A 26,978-nucleotide genomic window follows, 5' to 3' on the forward strand; every position below is an offset into this window, starting at 1 on the left:
CTTACCAGCCTGCTTTAATATTAATCAGGTTTATGGTTTGGAAAATGTTTTTTGCTATGAAAGTGTGAAGTGTATTTAAACAACAGTGGAAAATGTATATGAAGTTTAAACATATTAAGAGATCGCCTTTGGGGAGATAAGCACTTAAAAATTCCTTTATCAGCTAGTTGATTGGGTGGTGGTGGGTGGGGCAGGGGGGGGGGGGGGGAGAGAAGAGAGGGAAGCTCTGATCATATTAGGCCTGGAAAACCACTTTCACTTTGAAAATGGCGATTTCTACCGCTACCTCCAGATGTGTTACTTTTTTTTTGACAGATCAGGACTCATGGTTAGAACTTTGATGACATCAAGGAATTTCTTTTCTTTCGATTTGACAGATAGGAAAGCACAATCTCTATTTTACGCCAGTCTTATTTCAATTAATCAATCAGCTCCAATTATTTAAAGAATGTTTGAAAGTTAGATCTAAAGTCAATCTTTACTCACAAGTGGGAATGCAGCCTAGCAAGCGGCTGGTTCGTTTGGGAGCAGCAGGGAGGATCGGCCGATTTAACGGTCAGACATCATTAACCTGCTGCTCGTCAACCAAAACAGTAGTTACAATTGGGTGGCTTGGAGGTCGCCGCCAGGGACCTGGGGGAATAATCCCTGGCACAAGCCAAGAGCATCAGTTGAGCTTGGGGAGAGAATTACAGGTAGGGGAGGAGGAGAAGCCTGGGGCTCGACAGGCCCATGGTTTTATTGTGGGGCCTGGAGCACTCCTGCTTCTTATAGCCCACAAGGAAACTTGGAGAAAAAAAAACTTGACCCTTACCTGACCCTCTTCTGGCCCTGGATCCCAACAGCTTTGGTCTGGCGGGGAAGCCATCTCTGCTGCCTCACTCGGGGCTCGGGTAACATCAGCAGCCTGGCTCCGATTACGGCATCAAAGCCCGATCTTCATATTTAAAGACCCCATCAGCTTTGGCGGGTGTCCTTGCCGGATCGGGACGGGAACGGAGTAAGTCCCCGCTCTATTTTAACTGTTGCCCCCCTGTTAGAAACTAGGGGTGCCTAAAAATGTATATGGCTACACGAATAACAGTGTTTAAATGATAAGTTTAATTTTGCTGGGAAGCTTGCATTAGAATTTGAGAGAGTCTTTTTAATCAGTTAGCTTAGGTGAAACATAAACATTCCACACGGGGGCCCATAGGATGGCCCTGCCAGGCTAGTTATCTGTTGTTTGTAAGTTAGGGTTTTGACTTTGTTAATGTATCTTTAATTTGGCCAGTGAAGGCCCAACCTATGTTTCTTCCATTATTACTAATAACCATATTATAATCTCCACAGATAGAATTTGGAGTTTGTTTAACAGAACTGCTTGTGAAGATAAAAGTTAATTAGGAAAAGACATAGAATGAAAGGAATTTGAGGAGGTATCCATCTTAGAATGGGCCATTTGTTCGATGAAGGTGAGATAGCCCAAGCAGCTGCAAGTTGCTATGTATTTCTCATAGTAAAGCTCACAGCAGAAAAGGAGAGGGAATCATAGACCTTACTTGTGACGGTCAGAATGGTGAGATAGCAACTGGTTAACGTGCGACAGCTCTGGCTGGGGCCATGATTAAGAAGGACAGGGCCAGGCCTTGTACTTGCTGGGTTAAGGAGGATAGAGTCAAGAGAGATAAGATGGATTCCAGTGGAGGAACCTTCAAAATGTAGAAGCAAGAAAGATAAATTGGATGAAGTAATGAGACCCTCTTTTGGGGAGGGCTTTCATCCAAGAACCAAGACAAAGAACTTGAGCTGTCATTGGTCGAAGTTTTGGAGGAACCTCTATCGGTTAAATGGTCTTGTCAATAACTTGGCCTCAGGCCCACCCCTAAGAGGAGAATAAAGATTGACACCCCAAGGGCTTGCCCACAGAGACTGTGGAAGGGAGAGCTGAACAGAAGTTGCAAAGAGAAGTTGGGCTGGTCGAACGCTCTTTTGAGAGTGATCCCATGCTCACCATCGAAGGCTCTAGAGAGACAGAGATGCCAGAAGCCAGAGAACTGTTTACGCATGCCAGCCGTCTGTCTGATCGGGTCTGGTACAAGCTGCTTGCCACGGTCGTATGTTTTTGCTGTATTACTAGTGTGTTATATTCCGTCCTAAACTCTGATTAAACACAATATACCCATCATATTGGTTTGCACTCGATCCTATTTACCAGAGATACGTGTATCTCTACCAACCTGGTTTTCACCAGGCAGGGGGAGTTACAAATCGACTACCAAGGAAGAGAAATGAGAAGCAATATAAATGTCTCCAGAGCTCATAACTGTCAGTAAACACCTGAGCAGAGACCATATTAGGATTTGGTATTCCATTTGCCAATATTCAGTTTTTGGAGTTAAGAGAATTACTGCATTTTTATGGATTTGGGACTAATTCATAGATGCATTAAATGGTCTGAAAGTTATATAATGTTGAATCATCTGCACTGTGATTACAGATGTCAGCCTTCGCTCAATGGTAGCGCTTTCACCTCTAAATCAGAAGGTCGTGGGCTCAGAGATTTAAGCACATTACTTCAGGCTGAGACTTCAGCGCAGTACTGAGGGAGTGCTACACTGTCGGAGGTGCCGTCTTTTAGATGAGATGTAAAACGGAGGCACCATCTGCCCTCTCAGATGGACGTAAAAGATCCCATGGAACTATTTGAAGAGCAGGGGGCTTCTCCCGATGCTGGGTATTTCCTCATTGCTGTTTGTGGGACCTTGCTGTGTGCACATTGGCTGCCATGTTTCTTATATTACAACAGTGACTACACTTAAAAAAAAAAAAGGTACTTCATTGGCTATGAAGTGCTTTGGGATGTTCGGAGGTAGCAAAAGGAGCTGTAAAAATGCAAGATCTTTTTCTTTTACTCCGTTGGAACCTCTCATTCTCTACTGCATGCTGCAGGGGTTGCGAAGCCTCTGAATATTTTCTGCCCCCCCTTCTCAATTCAGCCTTATTGGGCAACTATTCCTAAGCACATCACAGACATGCCAGGACTAGAGTCGAATTCAATGGCCCAGAAATTCGGGTCGGGGGCTTGCCGCGCGTGCAAGCCCCCGATATGCACTTACCCGACGCGCCGGCCGTTGAGCTTCAGGGACGCCTGAAATTGCTGTTTTAAAATGTTGACTCCCGGGCAGCGTCTGACGTCACGCCGCCCAGGAGTGCAGCCAGCGCGAAGCCTGTAGCGCGCTGTGCAACTGAGACACGCCCCTTGAGGTCTCAGTTTAATAGGACACGCCCCCAATGTTTCTCACAAGCTAAGTATTTTTACATGCAAAGCAGCATTTTAAATAGGTTTTTGGTATTTTTATGAAGCTTTTGGTAACTTTTATAAACTTTTAAAAACGTTTACATTATTTTGAAGAATCTGAAGTAGTTTTAAACAGAATTAAAGCAATTTAAAGACTTTTAAAAGCCCTAAAAGAATTTTTTTAATTCCATTTATTTATTTAGCAATGTCGTCGTCATACGTGTCTTCACACTGTTCCCTTTGGGGAACTGTATGAAGTGGTGGAAGGATTTATGGCCGTGATTAACGCTCATTCCGTGACCGTAACCATCTTTGAACCAGCCATTAGGGTGGTTAGTCCTATGGCGGGAGGGTTTTACGGGCTCCCACAAGCTATACAAGGAGGGGGGGCCACCCACACCCACGGACGCAAATATCCCACTGGATGTCAACCCAGAATTTAGAGCCGGAGCTCCGACTCCACTTGCCGGGACTGTCTGGAGCGTGGTTCGAAACCCTACCCCGTCTGGCCCAGCGGCGGGGATCCTACCGCTACGCCAAAGGCCCAATCCGATTAGCAACGTGAAATGGCTGGAATGAGCACAATTCACGGCATTAAAAGAACTCACAATTGAACTGATGATGACCTCAGCAATCTCCTCAACGAGGTGGAGGCGCAGCGCCTGCTCATCATTGGTAATGAGAAGTCAAAGGCGCCGCAAAAAGGACAGATGATAGCTTGGTCTTTCAAGTGGCAGCATAGGGCTCCAGTCACGGGGAGGGAAAAGGCGGAGGAAACGTATGGGTGTCACCTTTTGCGCGGAGTGGGCCTTTTGCGTAGCGGTAAGCATCCCCGCCGCTGGGCCAGAAGGAGTAGGGTTTCGAACCCCGCTCCAGACAGTCCCGGCAAGTGGAGTCGGAGCTCCAACTATAAATTCTGGGTGGACATCCAGCGGGATACTTGCGTCCGCGGGTGTGGGTGGCCCCCCCACCTCAGATGGGTTGTGGGAGCCCGTAAAACCCTCACGCCATAGGACTAACCACCCTAATGGCTGGTATGAAGATGGTTATGGTCACGGAAGGAGTGTTAACGTGGCCAGAAATCCTTCCACCACTTCATACAGTTCCCGAAAGGGAACAGTGTGAGGATACGTACGACGATGACCTCTTGCGCAATGCGCCTCCTTGGACCCTCAGTCGCAGATGCGAGGGGGCAAATCGTGCAATTGTTAAATTTTTCATTTTATTGACATGTAAAATGTTGGCCCAGTAATTCCCTTCCAAACGCGCGAGTACGGTCGGGGTACTTACGCGTCTGGCCGGAGGAAATGCCGGTTTTCAGCATGCACAGCGCATGCGGGGAAAACCGGCATTTCCTGTCCTCTAAACGAAGGGGTTCAAAGGCAGAATGCGTGCGACTGTACAGGCAGCGCGTGCGCAGTAAAATTCGCCGCTTTCATTCATGCTTTCAGTGAGGTCAAGTCCTTACAACTTACACATGAAAAAAGCATGAGTACAGTTGCTCCAGAGGCTGCGGAGGAAGATATTTCTTATCGTGGAGCTTCTGAAAGGCAATATTTTTGTTTGGGAAAGGGAGGAAAGTTATTTTAAGAAATGCTGAGGTAAGTTTTAAAGTTTATTTTTGTTTTTTAAAATGGGTTTTCAGTACTGTAGGTAGAAGGATTAATTGTGGCTATGTGAATTGAATTTGCTGTGTTTATTAAATGTGAAAATGACTCCAACATTTTTAAGAAAGAAACTTTTCATCAGTAATATATTCTTTTAAGTAATTATGTATGTATGTCTGTATATATTCCTTTGCGTGTATGTATATATTCCTTTACTTATGTGTATGAATGTATGTATTTAATTATGACTTTCAGAGAAAGTAACTTATTGGAAAATCATAATTGAAAACACACATTCATACACATAAGTAAAGGAATATAAAACATACATACATATACGTAAAGGAATATATGCGGACATACATACATAATTACTTATTACTGATGAAAAGTTTCTTTCTTAAGTGTTGGAAATGTTACATTACTCATTTTAGAACACTCATTCTCACATTCAATTCACACAGCCACAATTGCTCCTTCTACCTACCGTACTGAAAACCCATTAAAAAAAAAAAAATTTAACTTTAAAACTTACCTCAGCATTTCTTAAAATAACTTTCCTCCCTTTCCCAAACAAAAATATTGCATTTCAGAAGCTCCACGATAAAATATATCTTCCTCCGCAGCCTTGGAGCAACTTTACACATGCTTTTTTCAAGTGTAACTTGTAAGGACTTACCCTCACTGAATCCATGAATGAAATCGACGAAGTTCACTGCGCAAGCGCTGCCTGTGCAGTCGCACGCGCTGTGCCTCTGAACCCCTTCGCTCAGAGGACTGGAAATGCCAGTTTTCCCCGCATGCGTTGTGCATGCTGAACACGGGCATTTCCTCCGGCCAGACGCGTGAGTACCCCGACCGTACTCACGCGTTCAGAGAGGAATTACTGGGCCATTACATTGCAATGTCTTCTAGGGCTGCAACTGAATGTACTTCTGGATCATTATTACAATGGCCCTGAAATTGCAGCGTCTGCAACGGCGTACTGTCAGATTATGCTGTCGTAATCCCTTTGCAATGCCCCGCAAGTTCTGGATTTCCGTATGCGATTGCATGTGCGCGACATCCAGGACTTACTTTTCAGGCGGTTTGGATGATCACATGTGTTGCTGGCGCAGAGTTGGGCTATTTGCCCAGCGACTGGCCAGCAACTGCCCACGTAAGGACCTGTCTACATCGGCGTAAGGGTATATACAAGGCTTAAATAAAACATTTAAAAATCCAAAATTGTGCATACACTTTAAATGAGTTTATGCAAATATTGGCCCGGATTACAGTCTTAATGTTTAAAATTATTTATCAAAATATTACATTTTTAAGAGAGGTTGGTGCAATGAAGGAACTAATGAATAAAATTGCAATCCTGTACACTGTATAATTATTAGAATTCTGTACATTGTATAAATATTTGGGGATTCCACTGCATATCATATGGGGAATTTCCTTTGTACAGGAAACTCTTTTTTAGCCGGTACCGACGGGACCAGTGTGGTGCCGGTTGATCAAAAAGTCCAGATTACAGAGAGGTATACTTACTAAGGTACGAGAGCCATGGCCCAGATCCAGGCGTCCCTGTTGCACGGCAACAGGTGCAGGGACCTCGGTTACACGGCCACAGATCCAGGCGTCCCTGTTGCATGGCAACAGGTGCAGGAACCCCAGTTACACAGCCACAGATCCAGGAACCCCGGTTACACGGCCACTATTATGAAGTAAAAGTTAGCTGAACCTACTCCTGAATTTTGCCGGTTAAGGCCGGTTATTTAGGTGCCGGTAAAAAGAGAGTTTCCTGTAAATGATTGCAATGGAATTCTCCTTTGTCACTGGAGGACCAGGCTCATGTGATCACAGGTACGCTTCCAAACCACCAGCGCCCCTGGGATCAGTGGGCCCACCGCTGAGGCTGGAGACCGCAACTCTTCACAGCCTGGGCGCCAAGAGGCAAATTCGTAAATGTTTCGCGGGTCGGAGACATACTCCGGAGGGACGCCTCTGATAGGCATGACGGTTTATTCCTGAAACTTATCGAAAGCGGGGTAAGGGGAAAAACATATGATGTAATTAAATCAATGTATACAAACAACAAATGTGCAGTTAAAATTGGAGACAAACAAACAAAATACTTCCCACAGGGGCGGGGGGTGACGCAGGGCTCGCCAATCTCACCGACACTCTTTAATATTTACATAAATGAATTGGCAAAACTACTTGAACAATCTACAGCACCCGGCCTCACCCTATATGAATCCAAGGTTAAATTCCTCCTCTATGCAGACGACCTGGTTCTGCTGTCACCAACTAAGGAGGGTCTACAGCAGAACCTGGATCTGCTGGAATCGTACTGCCAGACTTGGGCCCTGACAATAAATCCCCAAAAAACCAAAGTCCTTGTGTTCCAGCAAAGATCCAGACATCAGGGACCCCAAATAAATTTCACAATAGGAACAACCAAAATTGAACAAACCACTAACTACACATACTTGGGCTTAAAAATCAGTTCTGCAGGAAACTTCAAACTGGCTGTGAATGAACTGAAAGAGAAAGCAAGAAGGGCTTTCTATGCCATTAAAAAATCAATCCAAATAGAAATCCCAATTAGCATTTGGCTCAAAATTTTCAAATCAGTAATTGAACCAATTGCACTCTATGGCAGTGAGGTGTGGGGACCGCTAACACAACAAGAATTTGCTAAATGGGACAAACACCCAATTGAGATCCTACATGCAGAATTCTGTAAAAGTATCCTCCGGACTCAAAGGAAAACAGTAAACAATGCATGCAGGGCAGAACTAGGCCAATATCCATTAATAATCACTATCCAAAAAAGAGCCACCAAATTTTGGAAACACCTAGAAATGAGCAACCCCCAATGCTATCACTACGACGCCCTGAAATGCCAAGAGATGACCATCAAGAAGAATACCCTCAGTCAACTAGTCCTGGGACTCAGTGAAGTAACTAACACTACTAACAATAACCAGCCCCAGGACAGTGACAGCGTAACACAAAGAATTCGACCCAACACAATCGTCGCTAAGCAAAAGGAAAAATATCTGACATATTGGGCAGAAACAACAAAAACCCAAAGCAAACTCAATTGCTACTTGGCCCTAAACAGACAATACAACATAGCTGATTACCTGACCATGGTAAAGGACAGCAAACTGAGAAAAATCTTGACAATGTGCAGACTTAGTGAACATAGCCTGACGATCGAAAAAGGTAGACACAGGCAGACCCGGCTACCAAGAGAGGACAGGATATGCTCTCACTGCAGTCAGGGAATGGTGGAGACAGAGATGCACTTCCTCACAGCTTGTAGAAAATATCAGGGCATAAGGGAGAATTTCTACCCAAAATTTACAAAAATATGCCCGGAATTCAGAAATTTGAATGACGACCAAAAACTCCCATACCTACTAGGGGAAGAGAGAAATTGCGTAACACTAGCGGCACACTATGTTACAGCTTGCCATAAACAGAGGGACAACCACTAAAGATAAGAAAAGAGTATATATAAATTATATGAAAGTATATTTATACACTCAGGGATATCTCTGTTTATACACTGTATGGATAGATCTGTATTTTTGTGAACAAACATGAATGTTTTCCGATGCTTTGGCAACATAAGATGTAACTTGTCATGCCAATAAAGTGATTTGAATTGAATTGAATTGATAGTGATTTCTAGGCCAGTATGTTATATATGGTATACTAGCCATGTCTTAAGATGAGATTGCTAACAAACACTTGCCAAGCGAGAAAAGCCACCCAAATTCACAAGTTATGACCCTATCTGAAAAATATAGCTATTCACTGCATCTTTGCGAGGACAAATTCCTCCAGGCTTGAGTCTCTTTCCTGAAAAATGATGAGTGATGCTTACTTGGAGGACCCAACTAGTCCCGTCATACTTATCAAAGCCAAGGGCTCACGGTTTAAATCCCACATCTTAAAAAGGCCATTGTCCCTAAGATTTTTTTCTTTCACTGACTAGATTAATTTTTTTTATGTGGAAGCATACAAATTCCTTCTGGTATCAATTTATACTCAGATTACAACTGCTGAGTGACAATTCTCATCATGCACGCCCAAAGATAAAGACAAATTTTAAATCAGTAATACAGACGACACAAACTTCAGCTTTAACATTTAAGTCAACAGCAGGTTCTAACAGCCAAGATACAAGCTTATGTAATTTAATAATACACAATAAGGTTCAATTTTAGGAAGTTTTGACCTACCTGTTTAAGTGGGTAATAATGTATTTGAAAACATCATAGTTTACAGCAGGAAACTTCTTTAACAATTCCTTAAAACCATTCAGCTTTTCTGACCTATCCGTCAGTCCTGCAAGACAAAAAAAAGACTATTTTACTGCATTGCCCTTTAATGCCAACTTCTTCTGACAAACACTTCAAATACCCATTTGACTAGAAGTAACTGGTTCCAAGATAAAGTCTTACCAGTACTATCACTGCATACACTTATGACTGTACAGGTGAAATGAACATAACAAACCAGCTCTACAGTTGCTTGCCTTGTAGGGTCTTTGTTGTTCGAACAACTCATTCTCCAAATACCAAAATAATTTACATGCTGAGCACGAATGGGAGAAAAAAATCACAGGGACAATATACCTTTAGGACACTGACATTAGCGATATGTCAATTCTGTGATTGTCCCTCTCCCACGTCCCATTAATGCACTCCTCTAGATGTATCCTCAGCTCTTTTTCTGTCCAGAGAAGCAAACATTAAGGTGACATTACTGGAATTGGAACCAACCAATTTACAGGTCAGAAAAGGATGCCCAGTTGGGAGGGTGCCTAGTACATAGAGGATGACTTGTTTAAGGAACAGGAAAGACCTTACAAAGTGAATAAAACTTAATTTCTACTTGAAAGATTCTTCTCTACAAACCACAGGATTATAACCTTTTGGATACTTAATGCCAACCTCAAAACTGATCTGCTACACTCTAGATTTGTTTTGAATGTATTGACCATTTTGGTGAAACAAATCCAGTGATCAACCAAAGCATTAGCTTTACAGATATTTTCTGAGATTATTCCTTCTAGTTTACACCAAGATGTATTGGATTAACCCCGAAGAGTTTCCAATAAGTTGTTGTCTTGCTAAGTGACAACAGTGCACAATCCGTAATGTTAATCAGTTACCATCTGTCTTGAGATTGGTTTTCCCATCAATTACATTTCATAAAAGACAGAAGAAATATCTGGTCATAGCCACATAGAAGGATAACTCACTTGGCATCCATACAATCAAAGTAACACTTAAACTTCAAACTATGCGGAGGAGGGTAAAAAGATGGAAGAGTGAGATTTTGCAAGATTTGGAATGGGGATCTATCCTATTGCTGGATAAAGTACAATGGATCTAAAAACACCACCTTTCTTTGGTGAAATGAAGGCATTAAAGAAGGTAGCTTTCCCTGCAACAAATTTCAACTCAAAAAGTTAAGAGGTTAATACAGTACAGGTAGTTTGTTAATTGTATTCAATTGGATGTTAATTGTACTCAGGTGGTGGGTATTAATTAGGGTCTGTTTTGTGTTCCTATATATGGGAGCAGGCTTGGGAAGTGGGGCAAGCTTATCTTGGGGGTGCACGGTAAGTAATGTGTGTCTCTGTAAATAAAAGCTTGTAAGCGACTGAAGACTAGACTCTAGTATTCTATCTTTCACCACCTGGCTATCCGACTATTACAGTTTGCAATAGCTGATATACCTATCAATTCATCCAATGAAAAGCGACGAGTTAAGAAAGTAACTATAGGTTTTTATTGGCTAAATAACAGAGCCCACCCTCGTGGGTGATCGGATCCAACAAGGAGGAATACCAGCCAGTCGACCACCTTTATACCTGGGCAGGTAGGTGGAGCCATGGGCGGAGTCAGCAGTGGTCAGCCCAGGTATAACAGTGTGACAAGAGGCGACCTCGTATAGTGATACAACAGTGTGAACAGTGATAACCATAGAGTAACGATATAACAGTGATAACTATAGTGGAACGATAGTGAACGACAAAAGTGGTTTACCACATTCACCCCTTGTTTAGATTTGAGTCCGGCGGGGTGATGTGTACTACCAGTTCTGGTATTTCAGTCTGTCCGGAGGCCTCGTAAGCCTTTCCGATCGTCGCAGCGGCGGTGTTGCATTCTCCGGTGGTGATGCTGGTGTCTGCGTGATCGGCGAGGGCTCGTGGGGTTCCGAGCATGCCGTCTACCTGAGCTGGAATCCGGGGGGGGGGGGGGTGAAGGTGGTGTCGCCGGAATGCCCGAGGGTGCGAGGTCTCGCAAGGAGACTGTGTCCTCCCGCCCGTCTGGGTATGCCACATAGGCGTACTGAGGGTTGGCGTGCAGGAGGTTCACCCTCTCGACCAGGGGGTCCGTTTTATGGGCCCTCACGTGCTTTCGCAGCAGGACGGGCCCCGGAGAGGTCAGCCAGGTTGGTAGTGTGGTTCCCGTAGTCGACTTCCTGGGGTAAACAAACATTCGTTCATGGGGGGTGGCGTTAATGGCAGTGCAAAGTAGTGACCGGATGGAATGCAGCGCTGCCGGGAGGACTTCCTGCCAGCGGGAGGTTGGGAGGCCCTTAGACTTTAAGGCTAAGAGGACGGCCTTCCATACCGTCGCGTTCTCTCTTTCCACCTGGCCGTTCCCTCGGGGGTTGTAGCTGGTGGTCCTGCTTGCGGCAATACCTCTCGCTAGTAGGAACTGACGGAGTTCCTCGCTCATGAAGGAGGAGCCCCGGTCACTATGTATATAGTTTGGGAACCCGAACAAGGCGAAGAGGTCATTCAGGCATTTAATGACCGTGGCACTGGTCATGTCTGGGCAGGGGAAGGCAAAAGGGAAACTGGAGTACTCATCAACAATGTTGAGGAAGTACACATTACGGTCAGAGGACGGGAGGGGCCCCTTAAAGTTGATGCTCAGGCGCTCGAAGGGGCGGGTGGCCTTGATCAGGCTTGCTCTGTCCGGCCTAAAGAAGTGCGGTTTGCACTCGGCACAGGTCTGGCAGTTCCTGGTCATGGTCCTGACCTCCTCGATGGAGTAGGGCAGGTTGCGGGCCTTAATGAAGTGGTAAAGTCTGGTGACCCCGGGGTGGCAGAGGTCGTTGTGGAGGGTCTGAAGTCTATCACTTTGCGCGCTGGCGCATGTAATTCGTGACAGAGCATCAGGGGGTTCGTTCAGCTTACCTGGCCGGTACAAGATATCAATCATAGGTGGAGAGCTCGATTCTCCACCTCAAGATCTTGTCATTCTTGATTTTGCCCCTCAGCTTGTTATTAAACATAAAAGCGACCGAACGCTGGTCGGTGAGGAGGGTAAATCGTTTGCCTGCCAGGTAATGCCTCCAGCGTCGTACCGCCTCCACAATCGCCTGGGCCTCCTTCTCAACCGACGAGTGTCGGATCTCAGGGCCCTGTAGGGTCCTTGAGAAGAAGGCCACTGGTCTCCCCTCCTGGTTAAGGGTAGCGGCTAGGGCGAAGTCGGATGCATCGCTCTCCACTTGGAAGGGGATGGACTCATCCACTGCGTGCATTGTGGCCTTGGCAATGTCTCCCTTAATGAGGGAGAAGGCTGCGCACGCTTCCTCCGTAAGGGGGAAGGATGTGGACTTCATGAGGGGTCTGGCTTTGTCTGCATAATTGGGCACCCATTGGGCATAGTAGGCGAAGAGCCCCAGGGTTCTCTTCAGAGCCTTTGGACAGTGGGGGAGGGGTAGCTCCATGAGGGGATGCATTCTTTCGGGGTCGGGGCCGATGACTCCGTTCTCTACTACACAGCCGAGGATGGCAAGGCGCGAGGTGTTAAACACACATTTCTCCTTATTGTAGGTGAGGTTCAGCCGTTGGGCCGTACGGAGGAATCTCTCCAGATTAACGCCATGGTCCTGCCGGTCGCGGCCGCAGATGGTGACGTTATCTAGGTAGGGGAACGTGGCGTGCAGCCCGTTCTGGTCAACCATCCGGTCCATCTCCCTTTGGAAGACCGAAACCCCGTTGGTGACGCCGAAGGGAACCCTAAGGAAGTGGTAGAGGCGGCCATTCGCCTCGAAGGCAGTATACTGACGGTCCTCAGGGCGGATAGGGAGTTGGTGGTAGGCCGACTTAAGGTCGATGGTAGAGAATACTCGGTATTGTGCGATCTGATTGACCATATCAGATATGCGGGGAAGGGGGTATGCGTCCAGCTGGGTGTACCTGTTTATGGTCTGGCTGTAGTCGATGACCAGGCGGTTTTTATTGCCGGTCTTAACGACCATGACCTGGGCACGCCAGGGGCTGGTGCTCCCTTCGATGATGCCCTCCTTCAGGAGACGCTGCACCTCCGAGCTAATGAAGGCTCTGTCCCCGGCGCTGTACCGCCTGCTCTTGGTAGCGACGGGTTTGCAGTCGGGGGTGAGGTTAGCGAACAGGGAAGGTGGCGGGACCTTGAGGGTGGATAGGCCGCAGGTGTTACGCGGTGGGCGGTTTAAAATCTGCTGGTTGTCGACTGTGTGGGGGGAGGGGTCCGCCGTATGCTAGCGTGACGCTTTGGAGGTGGGATTGGAAGTCTAGCCCTAGTAGGACGGCAGCACATAGCTGGGGCAGGACGAGGAGTTTAAAATTTTTATACTCCGTACCCTTAACCGACAGGGTCACAACACAGTAGCCGCTGATGTCTGTGGCGTGTGACCTCGATGCCATCGAGATCCGGTTGCGCGTTGGCTGGACAGGGAGGGAGTAGTGGCTCACCGTGTCTGGGTGGATGAAACTCTCCGTGCTTCCGCTGTCGAACAGGCAGGTCGTGGCATGGCCGTTTACTTTGATGTCCATCATGGACTTGGACAGGTGATGCGGGCGGGCTTGGTCCAGTGTGACGGAGGCTAGTGTATAGCTGAGCGAGTTGCTGTAGTCTGCGGGTGAGGCGGTAGTCGGGTCTAGAGGCACGGTGGCGGTCGAGCGTGGTGGGTAAAATGGCGTCTCCCACGAGGTTGGACAAAATGGCGGAGAAGATGGCTGCCCCCGTAACTCACATGAGGCACGGCTGGTGTCGGTTGCCTGGATCAAAGATGGCCACCCCCATGACTCACGTGGGGATGCTGGCCTCTGTTGCCTTGATGGAAGATGGCCGCCCCCACAGCTCACATGAGGCACTGCTGGCCTCTGTCGATCCCCCTCTGCAGGCCTTTGCGAAGTGGCCTTTCTTCAAGCAGGTCGAGCAGGTCGCGTTTTTGGCAGGGCAGCGCGACCTCGAGTGTTTCGCCTGGCCGCAGAAGCAGCCGCCGGCGGCCCGATCGCGGGGGTCCAATGTCGGAGCCGGTACCGGGGGTGGCGGTCTCGATCGGGTCCGGGACGCCGACGCCGAGGTCGGTCCCAGGGGGGTTGCTGCGGGGGGTATTGCGGTCGGGGTCGGTCCCATGTCCCAGGGTCGCGAGTTACAGTACCTTGAGTATGCCTCGAGGTCCCGATGGGCCACTTCTAGAGAGCGAGCGAGGGCTGCAGCTTTGTCCAGGTCGAGGTCCTTTGCTTCCAGTAGTCTTTGCCGTGAGTAGTTGGACCGCAGGCCTTTCACGAAGGCATCGCGGACATTGTCTTCAGTATTTTCTGCCGCCGTTACCGCTTTAAAGTTACAGTCTCTGCCGAGTGCTTGTAGCACCCGTAAAAATTCATCCACGGGCTCTCCTGGCTGTTGCGGGCGGGATCTTAGGAGGTGTCTGGCATACATGGAATTTACCGGGCTCTGGTACTGTCTTTTCAGCCGGTTGATGGCGTCCTCGTATGTTTTAAAGTCCCGGATGAGTGCGAATACTTTAGGGCTCACTTGGGCGGTCAGAACTCTTAGCTTGGATCTCTGAGGCACGCCGGATTCTCCCAGGTAGGACTCGAAACAGCTCAGCCAGTGTTCGAAGTCGAGGGCTGAGTTTGTAGCCAGTGGGTTTAGATCCAGGTACGGTGGTCTGAGGGCTCGCAGCCAAGCTGGCTGCTGTGGCTGTTGTAGCTCGGCGTCTGGCTGGTCGTTTTGCTGCTCGCTTTGCTGCTCAGGGAACGACATTTTAAAATTTAGCCAGTAAAATTGATATACCTATCAATTCATCCAATGAAAAGCGACGAGTTAAGAAAGTAACTATAGGTTTTTATTGGCTAAATAACAGAGCCCTCCCTCGTGGGTGATCGGATCCAACAAGGAGGAATACCAGCCAGTCGACCACCTTTATACCTGGGCAGGTAGGTGGAGCCATGGGCGGAGTCAGCAGTGGTCAGCCCAGGTATAACAGCGTGACAAGAGGCGACCTCGTATAGTGATACAACAGTGTGAACAGTGATAACCATAGAGTAACGATATAACAGTGATAACTATAGTGTAACGATAGTGAACGACAAAAGTGGTTTACCACAATAGCCACATAGAATGGTTACAGCACAGAAGGCGGCTATTCGGCTTGGCCCGTCCCAGCTCTCTGCAAGAGCACTTCAGTTAGTCTCACTCCCCCGCCCTTTCCCCGTGGCCCGGCACATTTTTCCTTCAGGTACTTATCCAATTCCCTTTTGAAAGCCACAACTGAATCTGCCTCCACCATCTTCTCAGGCAGTGCATTCCAGATCCTAACCACTTGCTGTGTAAAAAAGCTTTTCCTCATGTCGCCTTTGGTTCTTCTGCCAATCTACCCTTAAATCTGTGTCCTCTGGTTCTCGACCCTTCCGCCAATGGGAACAGTTTCTCTCTATCTACTCTATCTAGACCCATGATTTTGAACACCTCTATCAAATCTCCTCTCACCCTTCTCTGCTCCAAGGAGAACACCCCAGCTTCTCCAGTCTTGAAGTCCCTCATCCCTGGAACCATTCTTCTAAATCTTTTCTGCACACTCCTCTTTTCTGCACATCATCAGGGAGCAGTTCATAATATTACAGGTGTCAAACCTACCCTCCCAATGTATAAAGCCTTGCCTCTGCATGTGCAACTGGGACACAATGCTTAAGTCATGGCACTCTGACATCTTATGACTTATGACTCCAGCGTAAGTCTATTAATATTATTTTAAATCTGTTACAATTTTTGTAAGTAATTTCTACTGATTGATCACAGCACAATCCCAAATTTGCTCCAAAGAGATTCAACTTCAGATAACCCATTCCTGAAATAGGAGATCAGTCATTTTATGTCAGAATTGACTAGGATAAAAGGTCACCGGCCTGAAATGTTTCTCTCGTCACAGATGCTGCCTGGCCTGCTAAGTATTTCCAGCATTTTCTGTATATATTTCAGATTTCCAGAATCTGCAGCACTTTGCCTTTCTAATAATTTACCATCTGGCTTGGGTCCAATTGTCCTGATCATGCTGCCCCCAATCTAGAAACATAGAAGATAGGAGCAGGAGTTGGCCATTTGGCCCCTCGAGCCTGCTCCGCCATTCAATGAGATCATGGCTGATCATCCAAATTCAGTACCCTGTCCCTGCTTTCTCCCCATATCCCTTGATCCCTTTAGCCTTAAGAAATATATCCAACTCCTTCTTGAATATATTTAATGAATTGGCCTCTGCTGCCTTTTGTGGTAGAGAATTCCACAGGTTCACCACTCTGGGTGAAGAAATTCCTCCTCATTTCTGTCCTAAATGGCTTACCCCTTATCCTTAGACTGTGACCCCTGGTTCTTGACTCCCCGACCATCGGGAACATCCTCCCTGCATCTAGTCTGTACAGTCCTGTCAGAATTTTATAAGTTTCAATGAGATCCCCTCTCATTCTTCTAAACTCCAGTGAGTATAAGCTCAATCTACCCAATCTCTCCTCATAAGTCATTCCTGCCATCCCAGGTATCAGCCTGGTGAATCTTCGCTGAACTCCCTCCATGGCAAGAACATCCTTCCTCAGATAAGGCGACCAAAACTGCACACAATACTCGAGGTGTGGTCTCACCAAGGCCCTGTACAACTGCAGCATGACATCCTTGCTTCTGTACTCGAATCCTCTCGCTACGAAGGCCAACATATCATTTGCCTTCTTAACCGCCTGCTGCACCTGCATGCTTACCTTCAGCGACTGGTGCACAAGGACACCCAGGTCTCGTTGCACTTCCCCTTCTCCCAATCTATTGCCATTCAGATAATAATCTGCCTTCCTGTTTTTGCCACCAAAGTGGATAACCTTGCATTTATCCACATTATACTGCATCTGCCATGCTTCTGCCCAATCACCCAACCTGTCCAAATCATCCTGGAGTTTCTCAGCATCCTCCTCACAGGACACATGCCCACCCAGCTTTGTGTCGTCTGCAAACTTGGAGATATTACATCTAGTTCCCTTGTCTAGGTCATTAATATATATTGTGAATAGCTGGGGTCCAAGGACTGATCCCTGCGGTACCCCACTAGTCACTGCCTGCCACTCGGAAAAAGACCCGTTTATTCCAACTCTTTGCTTTCTATCTACCAACCAGTTCTCTATCCAAGTCAATACCTTGCCCCCAATCCCATGTGCCTTAACTTTACACGCTAATTTCTTGTGCGGGACCTGATCGAAAGCCTTTTGAAAGTCCAACTACACCACATCCCCTGATTCTGACTGCAAGGGACCTATGCTTGACTTCACCAATCTTTTTCTCTTCACATATCTATCAAAGCTTTTACAGTCAGTTTTTAATGTTCCCTGCAAGCTTACTCTCATACTCTATTTTCCCCCTCTTAATTAATCCCTTTGTCTTCCTTTGTTGAATCCTAAACTGCTCCCAATCCTCAGGTTTACTGCTTTTTCTGGCCAATTTAGATGTCCTCTCCTTGGATCTTATGCTATCCCTAATTTCCCTTGTTAGCCACGGTTGAGTCACCTTTTTTGTTTTATTTTTATGCCAAACTGGCACTAGAAATTGAAGTGTTTGTAAAGAAAATGAAGGATATAAATGGTGGCTATAAAATCAAATCCTGCAAAACATTTTATTATTGTATCCAGAACAGAGGCTGGGTCTATGGTCATAAAGAATTGATATGCGCTTGGGCATGTAAATGGGTTTGAAGTGATATTATAAAAAAGATGCGCACATCTGGTACTATAAAAAGATAGTCACTGCTGTTATGTCCAAGGCACAAAGCTACCTCTTCACTGATCCAATTCTGCTCCAGCAAGGATGTCTTTTCCTGGAATCATTAGAAGGGAAATGATTCCTGGAGATGCCAAAAAAAATTACCCAATGAATTATAGCTCTTGGGACATCTGGTAGAGACTTCACTTTTTAAAGAAACCACAGCTTCACAAAGGTTGAGAAAACATCCTGGAACATGTCCTCTGCAACATCTTAAGGAGCAATGATCCACTAATCTGCTAAACAAGGTTAAATGCACAAGTGTTTGCAATTGTTTTGGGCCCCGACAGGAGATAAGAGGGGGTTATTTGATATTGGTAACTCCTTTTGTACATCTAACTCTTCTATTGTATACTCCAGCGCAGATACTTTACATATTGTGGCAAGAAGGCACAGGAAAGTATGTATTTTGCTTTTTTTAAAGAAGTATGAAATTGCTCCCATCCTTCTGTCTCAAGACAATGTCTCTCAAGAGCTGATGCCCCTGACTAACTAGGACAGATGAATCTCATTCATTTGACTCAAAATTCAGAGTGTAACCAAAATACCACCTTTTATGTTCTCCATTTGCTTGCACTTCATCTACATTCTCCTGTGTTTAAATTACATGAAAATCTTTAAATTTCACAATTTCTGTAGATAACGACTACATTCTTAGACATTAACATCTACATTATCAAGCACATTCCCCTAAAGTCAGAAATAGCTTTAATATATATTTTTCTTGTGTCTGTGAAGCACAGGAGGGCATGGATGGCTAGAATTGCAAGCCACTTGAGCATAATGGAAGAATAAATTTACAAATGTTTATTTTCACACTTGTCCAAAGCCAAGCTGAGCAAGGAGTCAAACAGTAGATGTATACTGTAATAAAAACAGAAAATGTTGGAAATACTCAACAGGTCAGGCATCATCTGTGGAGAGAGAAACAGATGTATACTCTTGCACAAGATGCAAACCTAACTTCTGTGAAGACCAAAACTAATGTGCTTATAAATTTGATTATTGAAAAATGCAGCAATGCTCATTTTCATTCAGAAAATGGATTAAAACAGTAAACAAAAATTAATTTGCTTTTTAAAAAAACATAAGTCTGACTATACATAGAATGTACAGCACAACTGGTCCATGCTGGTGTTTATGCTCCACATGAGACTTCTCCCACCCTTCTTCATCTAACCATATCAGAATAACCTTCGATTCCTTTCTCACTCATGCATTTATCTAACTTCCCCTTAAATGCATCTATGCTATTCGCCTCAACTATTCCTTGTAGTAGCGAGTTCCACATTCTAACCACTCTTTGGGTAAAGAAGTTTCTCCTGAATTCCTCATTGGATTTATTAGTGACTATCTTATATTTAGGGCTCCTAGTTTTGGACACCCCCACAAGTGGAAACATCTTCTCTACTTCTACCCCATCAAACCCTCTCATAATCTTCAAGAGCTCGATCAGGTCATCCCTCAAATTTCTTCAAGAAAAGATCCCCAGCCTGTTCAATCTTCACTGACAGGTATAACCTCTCAGTTCTGCTATCATCCTTGTAAAATTATTTTTAAACCTTCAGTGCCTCTATCTTTTTCACAATATGTAGACCAGAACATGTGCACTGCACACTACTCTAAGTGTGGTCTAACCAAGATTCTATACATACAAGTTTAGCTCAACTTCTCTGCTTTTCAATTACTGCAACTTTAATATTAGTTATACAACAAACCACACTCGTTGATCCATCTTCAAAATGGGTTGACGGCTACAAGAGCCGCTTCCTTTGTACCCTATTTTTTGATAATTTCAATATCAGACTATATCTATTGTACTATCCACAGTTCATGATTTCTTGACTCCCTTATTTATTTCCATCCCACCACAGACTCAGTGGTGAAAATCACAGTAGTAAATGTTTCCATAACTCTTCCTCATATGAAGTTATTTACTTCCACTTCTTCAGATGTTTCAACTCCAGAACAGATATATTTCAAATATGTCCAAATTCAAGCCTATTAAATATTAACAAAGCAGCTAATCCAAAACTGTCAGTTGAATTCTTTAAGATATCAGTCTTTGAGTGAATTGAAATAAAAACAGAAGTTTCTAATTCCTTGTCCTTATCCCCTGTCCTCAATTTCTCTTCCACCCGCTCCCCCCATCCATTCCCACCACAAAGTGGGTCCAACATAAGAAGTTTAAAAAATGCATTATAAATAGAAAGGGCTAAATTTTAATCACAATTTACATTAATGTTAAAGCTGATATTAAGGCTAATATACTGAATTACCATGCTAAAATTGATCCTATTTAGAGCACAAAATTAGAAAAGCTTGGTGCTCTATACAAAAAGAATTTCTATCATACCTGTGGATTAGAAATTGGTTTACTTTTCTGGATAGCATATTCTCTAACATTCTTATACTACCGTGACAAGTTGAGATCCTCACTTGGTCCACATTATTAAAACATTCACAGTGGTGAAGGAGGGAAGCAAACAATCCAATCTCAGTAAGCTCTTCCCGCACAGGAAGGGGAAGAAAAAAAAAAATCAGAGGGTAGTCAACTCTCATATCTCCTCAGTTAGTCATTACAAAATACTAACGGGAGATGCCATCTGGGCCTACAGATAGCAGGCACGCTATAATGAAGGGGGAAAAAATGAACAGATGAATTGAACAGATACCCAACATCAATATTTGGTAATACCAATGATCATTCAATGGTACAAAATAAGCTTTGAGTGCACTTTATTCAATATAAAATGCATCTTCATTGTTAAAAATATCATGAATAACATAATGAATGCTGAATGTGGAATTTCCCAGTAACCAACAGCTGATAATTTCCTTAAGAAGTCAGCAGCATATACTTAAAAGAATAATCAAAACTCATGTTACTTACTAGCTGCTTCCAACAGCTCTGAATGTAGATTGTAAGGAATAAGAGGTTCAGGCAGATCAGAAAAGAAAGCCTTCAGAGCTCCTGCCACTGCATTGACAGTCACATCCATTGCCACAAGATCAATGTTGTGATCTAAAAGATAGAATGAAGCAACATAAATAAAAGTGACTGCTGTCATTATACAAAGGTGCCTTACATGCGGGAAATAAATGCAAACAACAATGCGTAAAGTTTCTCTCAATAGTGCAATAAATAAATAAACCAAATCGTTATATAGTTTTACTGCACATTCAAAATCTAAATTATAACAAAAGTTCTTAAATGAATCGGCCTTTGGCAAACAAAAAGTTTTTGTCTCATTTTTTCCTGAGAAACCAACATTTAAGGAAGGTGTAAGCAACATGATCTATAAGCAAGTTTGAACAAAATATGCAGAAAATGTTGATAAACTCTAATTAAGGTAGAGGGCAGAAAGAAAGGCAAACTATAATGTTGTAATGTTCTCACACCCAATTATATTTTTTCAACAACCCATATATCACAAGTTTTGAAGAACAAAAAGCACATGAAAGCTTTTATTTATTATTTAATAAGCAGTCTAAAGAAAGACACTTTCTTTATTCAAAAATATTTAGCATCACCCACTGGCCAATAAAATCACCAGGTGGCCGGTTTAACTAGCATGGCTATGAACATAACTAAAAACTGTAAATCTGAATCAGATGAGAGTTTTTCTTACTAGAAAACCTAGGACACTGAATTCTGCATCAAAGTCTGTAAACACAGACATTCTATAGTTACAGATTTCTTCCGATATTGATGTTTAGGACCCAAAATCTCTGCATTTCTAATACCCTGTTAATAATGTCTAACTGGAAGCAAGCCCAAAAAAACGAAATGAGTCAGATCTCATTTGTTACTATGAATGCTATAAATTTAGAGGAATCAGGAAAAGCAAAATTTAGATTTTTGCTAGTTTTCATTTATACTGATTTTTCTGAAGATAAAGTTCCTCCCACAAAAAAGTGACAGGATCCAAATGCAAATTTGCAGTTGCAAATTGACACACTTTGCCAGCCTACCACCTCTGTTGTGTGTAATTTTTCTCTTGAAAATGAAACACTTGTATTAAGATCCTTTTGGAAACCATCAAAGAGTAGCCATGTCAGGTAAAACTGAGTGGTGGCCCGAATTGAAATGGGAGGCAGAAGGTCTGGCAACCATGAATCTTAGCCAAGACACCAGGAGAACTTTCCTGCTCTTAGTGGTCCAACTGTGTCCATTCAAATGAGACAATGTCCCAAAATCCCATTGGAGTCATCACTTACACCACAAGTCTGCCCCTCAGGTTGGAAAACAAAAACAACTTGTATTTATAGAACGTCTTTAACGTAGTAAAACATCCCAAGGCGCTTCACAGGAGTGTTATCAAACAAAATTTGACACAGAACCACATGAGATATTAGGGCAGATGAGGTAGGTTTTAAGGAGCGCCTTCGAGGAAGAGGTAGTGGGCGGAGAGGTTTAGGGAGGAAATTCCGAAGCTTAGGGCCTTGGCAGCTGAAGGCACAGCCGCCAATGGTGGAGCGATCTCTAAGAGTTGTAGTGCTGGAGGAGATTAGAGTTAGGGAGGGGCAATGCCATGGAGGGATTTGAAAACAAGGATGAAAATTTTAAAATCGAGGTGTTGCTTAACCGGCAGCCAATGTAGGTAAGCGAGCGCAGGGGTGATGGGTGAACAGGACTTGGTGCAAGTTAGGACACGGGCAGCAGAGTTTTGGATAACCTCAAGTTTACGGAGGGTGGAAGGTGGAAAGCCAGCCAGGATTGTGTTAGAATAGTTAAGTCTAGCAGTAACAAAGGCATGGATGAGGGTTTCAGCAGATGAGCTGAGGCAGAGGTGGAGTTGGGCGAAGTTGCGGAGTTGGAAACAGGCAAATGGCACGGATGTGGTCGGAAGCTCACCTCGGGGTCATATATGACACCAAGTCTGCGAACAGTTTGGTTCAGCCTCTGACAGTTGTCAGGGAGAGGGATGGAGTCGGTGACTGGGGAGCGGGGTTTGTGGCAGTGACTGAAGACAATGGCTTCGGTCTTCCCAATATTCAGTTGAAGTAAATTTCTGCTTATCCAGTACTGGATGTTGGGCAAGCAGTTAAACAGTTTAGGACAGTGGAGGGGTCGAAAGAGGTGGTGGCGAGGTAAAGCTGGGTGTTGTCAGCATACACTTGGAAACGGACGCTGTGTTTCGGTTGATGTCATCAAGGGGTAGCTTGTAGATGAGAAATAGGAGGGGGCCAAGGACAGATACTTGGTGGACATGAGAAGTAACGGTGCGGGAGCAGGAACAGAAGCCATTGCAGGTGATTCTCTGGCTACGATTGGTTAGTTAAGAATGGAACCAGGCGAGTGCAGTCCCACCAAGCTGGACGACAGTGAAGAGGCATTGGAGGAGGATGGTGTGTCAACCGTGTCAAAGGCTGCAGACAGGTTGAGAAGGATGAGGAGGGATAGTTTATCACCATCAGTCACATAGGATGTCATTTGTGACTTTGATAAAAGCCATTTTGGTACTGTGGCAGGGGTAGAAACCTGATTGGAAGGATTTAAACATGGAGTTCCGGGAAAGCTGGGCACAGATTTAGGAGGCAACAGCACATTCAAGGACTTGAGAGGAAAGAGAGGTTGGAGATGGGGCGGTTGTTTGCAAGGACGGAGGGGTTAAGGGTTGTTTTTTTAAGGAGAGGGGTGACGGCAGATTTGAAGGAGACGGGGACAATACCCGAGGAGAGAGAACCGTGAACAATATCAGCTAACATGGGGACCAGGAGGGGAAGTTGGGTGGTCAGTAGTTTAGTGCAAAAAGAGTCGAGGGAGCAGGAGGTGAGTCTCATGGACAAGATGAGTTTGGAGAGGTAATGAGGGGAGATGGGAGAGAAACTAGAGAAAGATGCAAATTCAGGGCTAGGTCAAGGGTGGAACCTTAGAGGAAGTTTGACCCAGTGGGCTAGGGGAAAGGAGGGAAGCAGCAGAGGCAACTGAATGGATGGGCTCAATCTTACTGACAAAGAAGTCCATGAGCTCCTCACACTTGTTGTTGGAGGTGAGGATGGAGGAGACAGGGGAGAGGGGTTTAAGATGACGGTTGGCAGAAGGAAAAAGCAGCCAGGGGTTATCTTTGCATTCTAGAATCATCCTGGAATACCGAGCAGTTTTGGCAGACGAGAGCAGGGCAGACGGAGTCCGCCGTGGCTCAGTTGGTTGTACTCTCGCCTCAGTCAGAAGGTTGTGAGTTCAAGTCCCACTCCAGAGATTTGAGCACAAAAATCTAGGCTGACACGTCAGTGCAGTATTGAGGGAGCACCGCACTGTCGGAGGGCCGTCTTTTGGATGTGACGTTAAACCGAAGCCTCTTCTGCTCTCTCAGTTGGACATAAAAGATCTCATACACATTTTTGAAGAAGAGCAGGGGAGTTAAGAACATAAGAAATAGGAGCAGGAATAGGCCACTTGGCCCCTCGAGCCTGCTCCGCCATTCAATAAGATCATGGCTGATCTTGGGTTCAAAGCCACTTCCCCGCCCGTTCCCCATAACCCTTCACTCCCTTATCTTGCAAAAATGTATCTATCTCCACCTTAAATGTATCTAATGACCCAGCCTCCACAGCTCTCTGGGGCAGAGAATTCCACAGATTTACGACCCTCAGAGAAGAAATTCCTCCTCGTCTCTAAAAGGGCGACCCTTTATTCTGAAACTATGCCCCCAAGTTCTAGATTTCCCCACAAGGGGAAACATCCTCCCTGTATCTACCTTGTCGAGTCCCCTCAGTATCTTATATGTTTCAATAAGATCACCTCTTATTCTTCTAAATTCCAATGAGTATAGGCCCAGCCAGCTCAACCTTTCCTCATAAGTCAAACCCCTCATCTCTGGAGTTAACCTAATGAATAGTCACTGAACTGCCTCCAATGCAAATTATCTGTGGTGTCCTAGCCAATACTTATCCCTCAATCAACATTACAAAACAGATTATCTGGTCATTATCACATTGTTGTTTGTGGGAACTTGCTGTGCGCAATTGGTTACCCAGTTTCCTACATTATAACAGTGACTACACTTCAAAAGTACTTCACTGGCTGGAAAGCACATTGGGAGGTCCTGAGGTCACGAAAGGAGCTATATAAATGCAAGTCTTTCTTTCAGGATCCAATAGTGCTTTATATGGTCTAGCCAGAATGGCTAAACCAGTTGTCTACCATATATGTTCAATTCTGCATCCCTTGGACTTAAGGGAGCAAAGATGAGGGCCGGACAAGGAGGAACGGCCAGGGTGAGAGAGAGAAAGTAAAGGTTTTAATGAGAACTAGGGCAAAGGTGGAGGTGAGAGTGTGGTTGAGCAGATCGGTAGTTGCAAAAATGTTGTGGTGAATGGAGGGCCAAAGGCTAGACAGCAGCAGTTGTAAGTCAATTGGGAGAGTTTTTTCCAGGGGAAAGTTGGGTGGGAAGGGGGTGGAGAGTGATGTAAGGAAGTAATCAGAGATGCCCTTATCTGTGACTGACACGATGGGAGTAGCGAGGTCATGTGAGATAGCAAGGTCAAGGAGGTGGCCGCGAATATGGGTTGGTGAGTTTATATGGAGGGAGAGATTAAGGGAGGATAAGGGGGCAGTGAACTCAGAGGAGAGCATGAGGAGTTGAAATGGAGACTGAAATAACCGAGGATGAGAAGTCGCTCGGTGCAAAGGCTGAGGGAGGAAAGTAGTGGAGATACCTCGATGAGAAACTTCTCATAGTACTTGGTTGGGCAGTAAAGAACGAGGAATTTAAATGAGAGGCGAGGGGGGTAGAACAAGGTGAAATGCTCAAAGGATGAGAAGGTGCCAGAGGAGTAGGGGGACAGACCAAGGTGTGATGTGGTGGTAAGAGCTACACCGCCACTGCAACGGTCTGGACGGGGCAAGTGGTGGAAAGTATAGCCAGGCGGGGAGGCTTCATTTAGGGGAAGGGTGGCATCACTCCTCAGCCAGGTTTCCTGGCCATAATGTCGATGCAATCGTCCATAATAAGTTCATGGAAGGCAAGGGCCTTGCTCACAAGTGAACAGACTTTCTGGAGGGAGAAGCGGTGATAGATGATCCAGTAGCAGAGTCCAAGGGTCAGCATTGGGAGGGGTGAGTGGGACAGGAAGGAGGTAGGAAAGATTAGCCACTAGTGGGTGCACTGTGTGGGAAGGTTGCCAAGAGAGTAGGATGGGGCAGTTGGGCTTGCTGCTCGTAGGGAGGCAGCGACGAGTGCCTCAATGGGCCCTTCGGAGGATGCCAAAAGAGGAACAGATCGAAGCTGTAGGCGTATCTAAGAGGGAGTCAAGCCTGGGATGGTGGCAGGAGAGTAGGAAGGTCGAGGAGTGCTGAAGGGTTGGAAGGACAGAGTACCCAAGAGGGGAGAAATTAAAAGAGGCATGACGACAGGAGAGAGGGATCTAGGAGAGGTAAAGAGAAACGAAGGGGGGAAAAAAAGAAGAAAAAAAGTGGAAATAGAAGTGATGGGCTCGGGTCCAAAACACGCACACAAATGAACACAGGTTACATAGTTATAGTTTTGTACTTCTCGCAATCTAGTATACTGTATTCGCTGCTCACGATGCGGTCTCCTCTACATTGGGGAGACCAAACGCAGATTGGGTGACCGCTTTGCGGAACACCTCCGTTCAGTCCGTAAGGGTGACCCCGAGCTTCCGGTCGCCTGTCATTTTAATTCACCGCTCCATTCCCACTCGGACCTCACCGTCCTTGGCCTCTTGTATTGTTCCACGGAAGCTCAACGTAAACTCGAGGAACAGCACCTCATCTTCCGATTAGGCACTCTGCAGCCTTCCGGACTCAATATCGAGTTCAACAATTTCAGATCATAACCTCGGCCCCTATTACACATTTTTTCTTGTAATTTTTCCACTCCTTTCCTCCCCCCTCCCCCCCCCCCCCCCCCCCCCCCTCTTTCCTTTTGTTTCTCTCTCACACCTGGCAGCTATCTCTTGCCCTGCCAGTACACTTTACACCTAATCTCAGCGCCTATTACCATCTCGGCTAGCTCTTTTACTTCTTTT

At 45.3% G+C, this 26,978-nt stretch overlaps 1 protein-coding gene across 1 annotated transcript in view; it reads right to left on the minus strand.

Annotated features, from left to right (window-relative positions):
- The window catches only part of arhgap5 (Rho GTPase activating protein 5), a 120,979-nt gene that overhangs the window by 7,193 nt on the left and 86,808 nt on the right, over nt 1–26,978 (minus strand). The window contains 2 exon segments of the mRNA XM_086003393.1: nt 9,135–9,240; nt 20,875–21,006. Of these exon segments, the coding sequence (XP_085859519.1) occupies nt 9,135–9,240; nt 20,875–21,006 (238 nt within the window).

Source organism: Somniosus microcephalus, chromosome 12 (assembly GCF_052327205.1).
Source record: "Somniosus microcephalus isolate GS21.2 chromosome 12, FLI_Smic_1.0, whole genome shotgun sequence".
Lineage (NCBI taxonomy): Eukaryota > Metazoa > Chordata > Chondrichthyes > Squaliformes > Somniosidae > Somniosus > Somniosus microcephalus.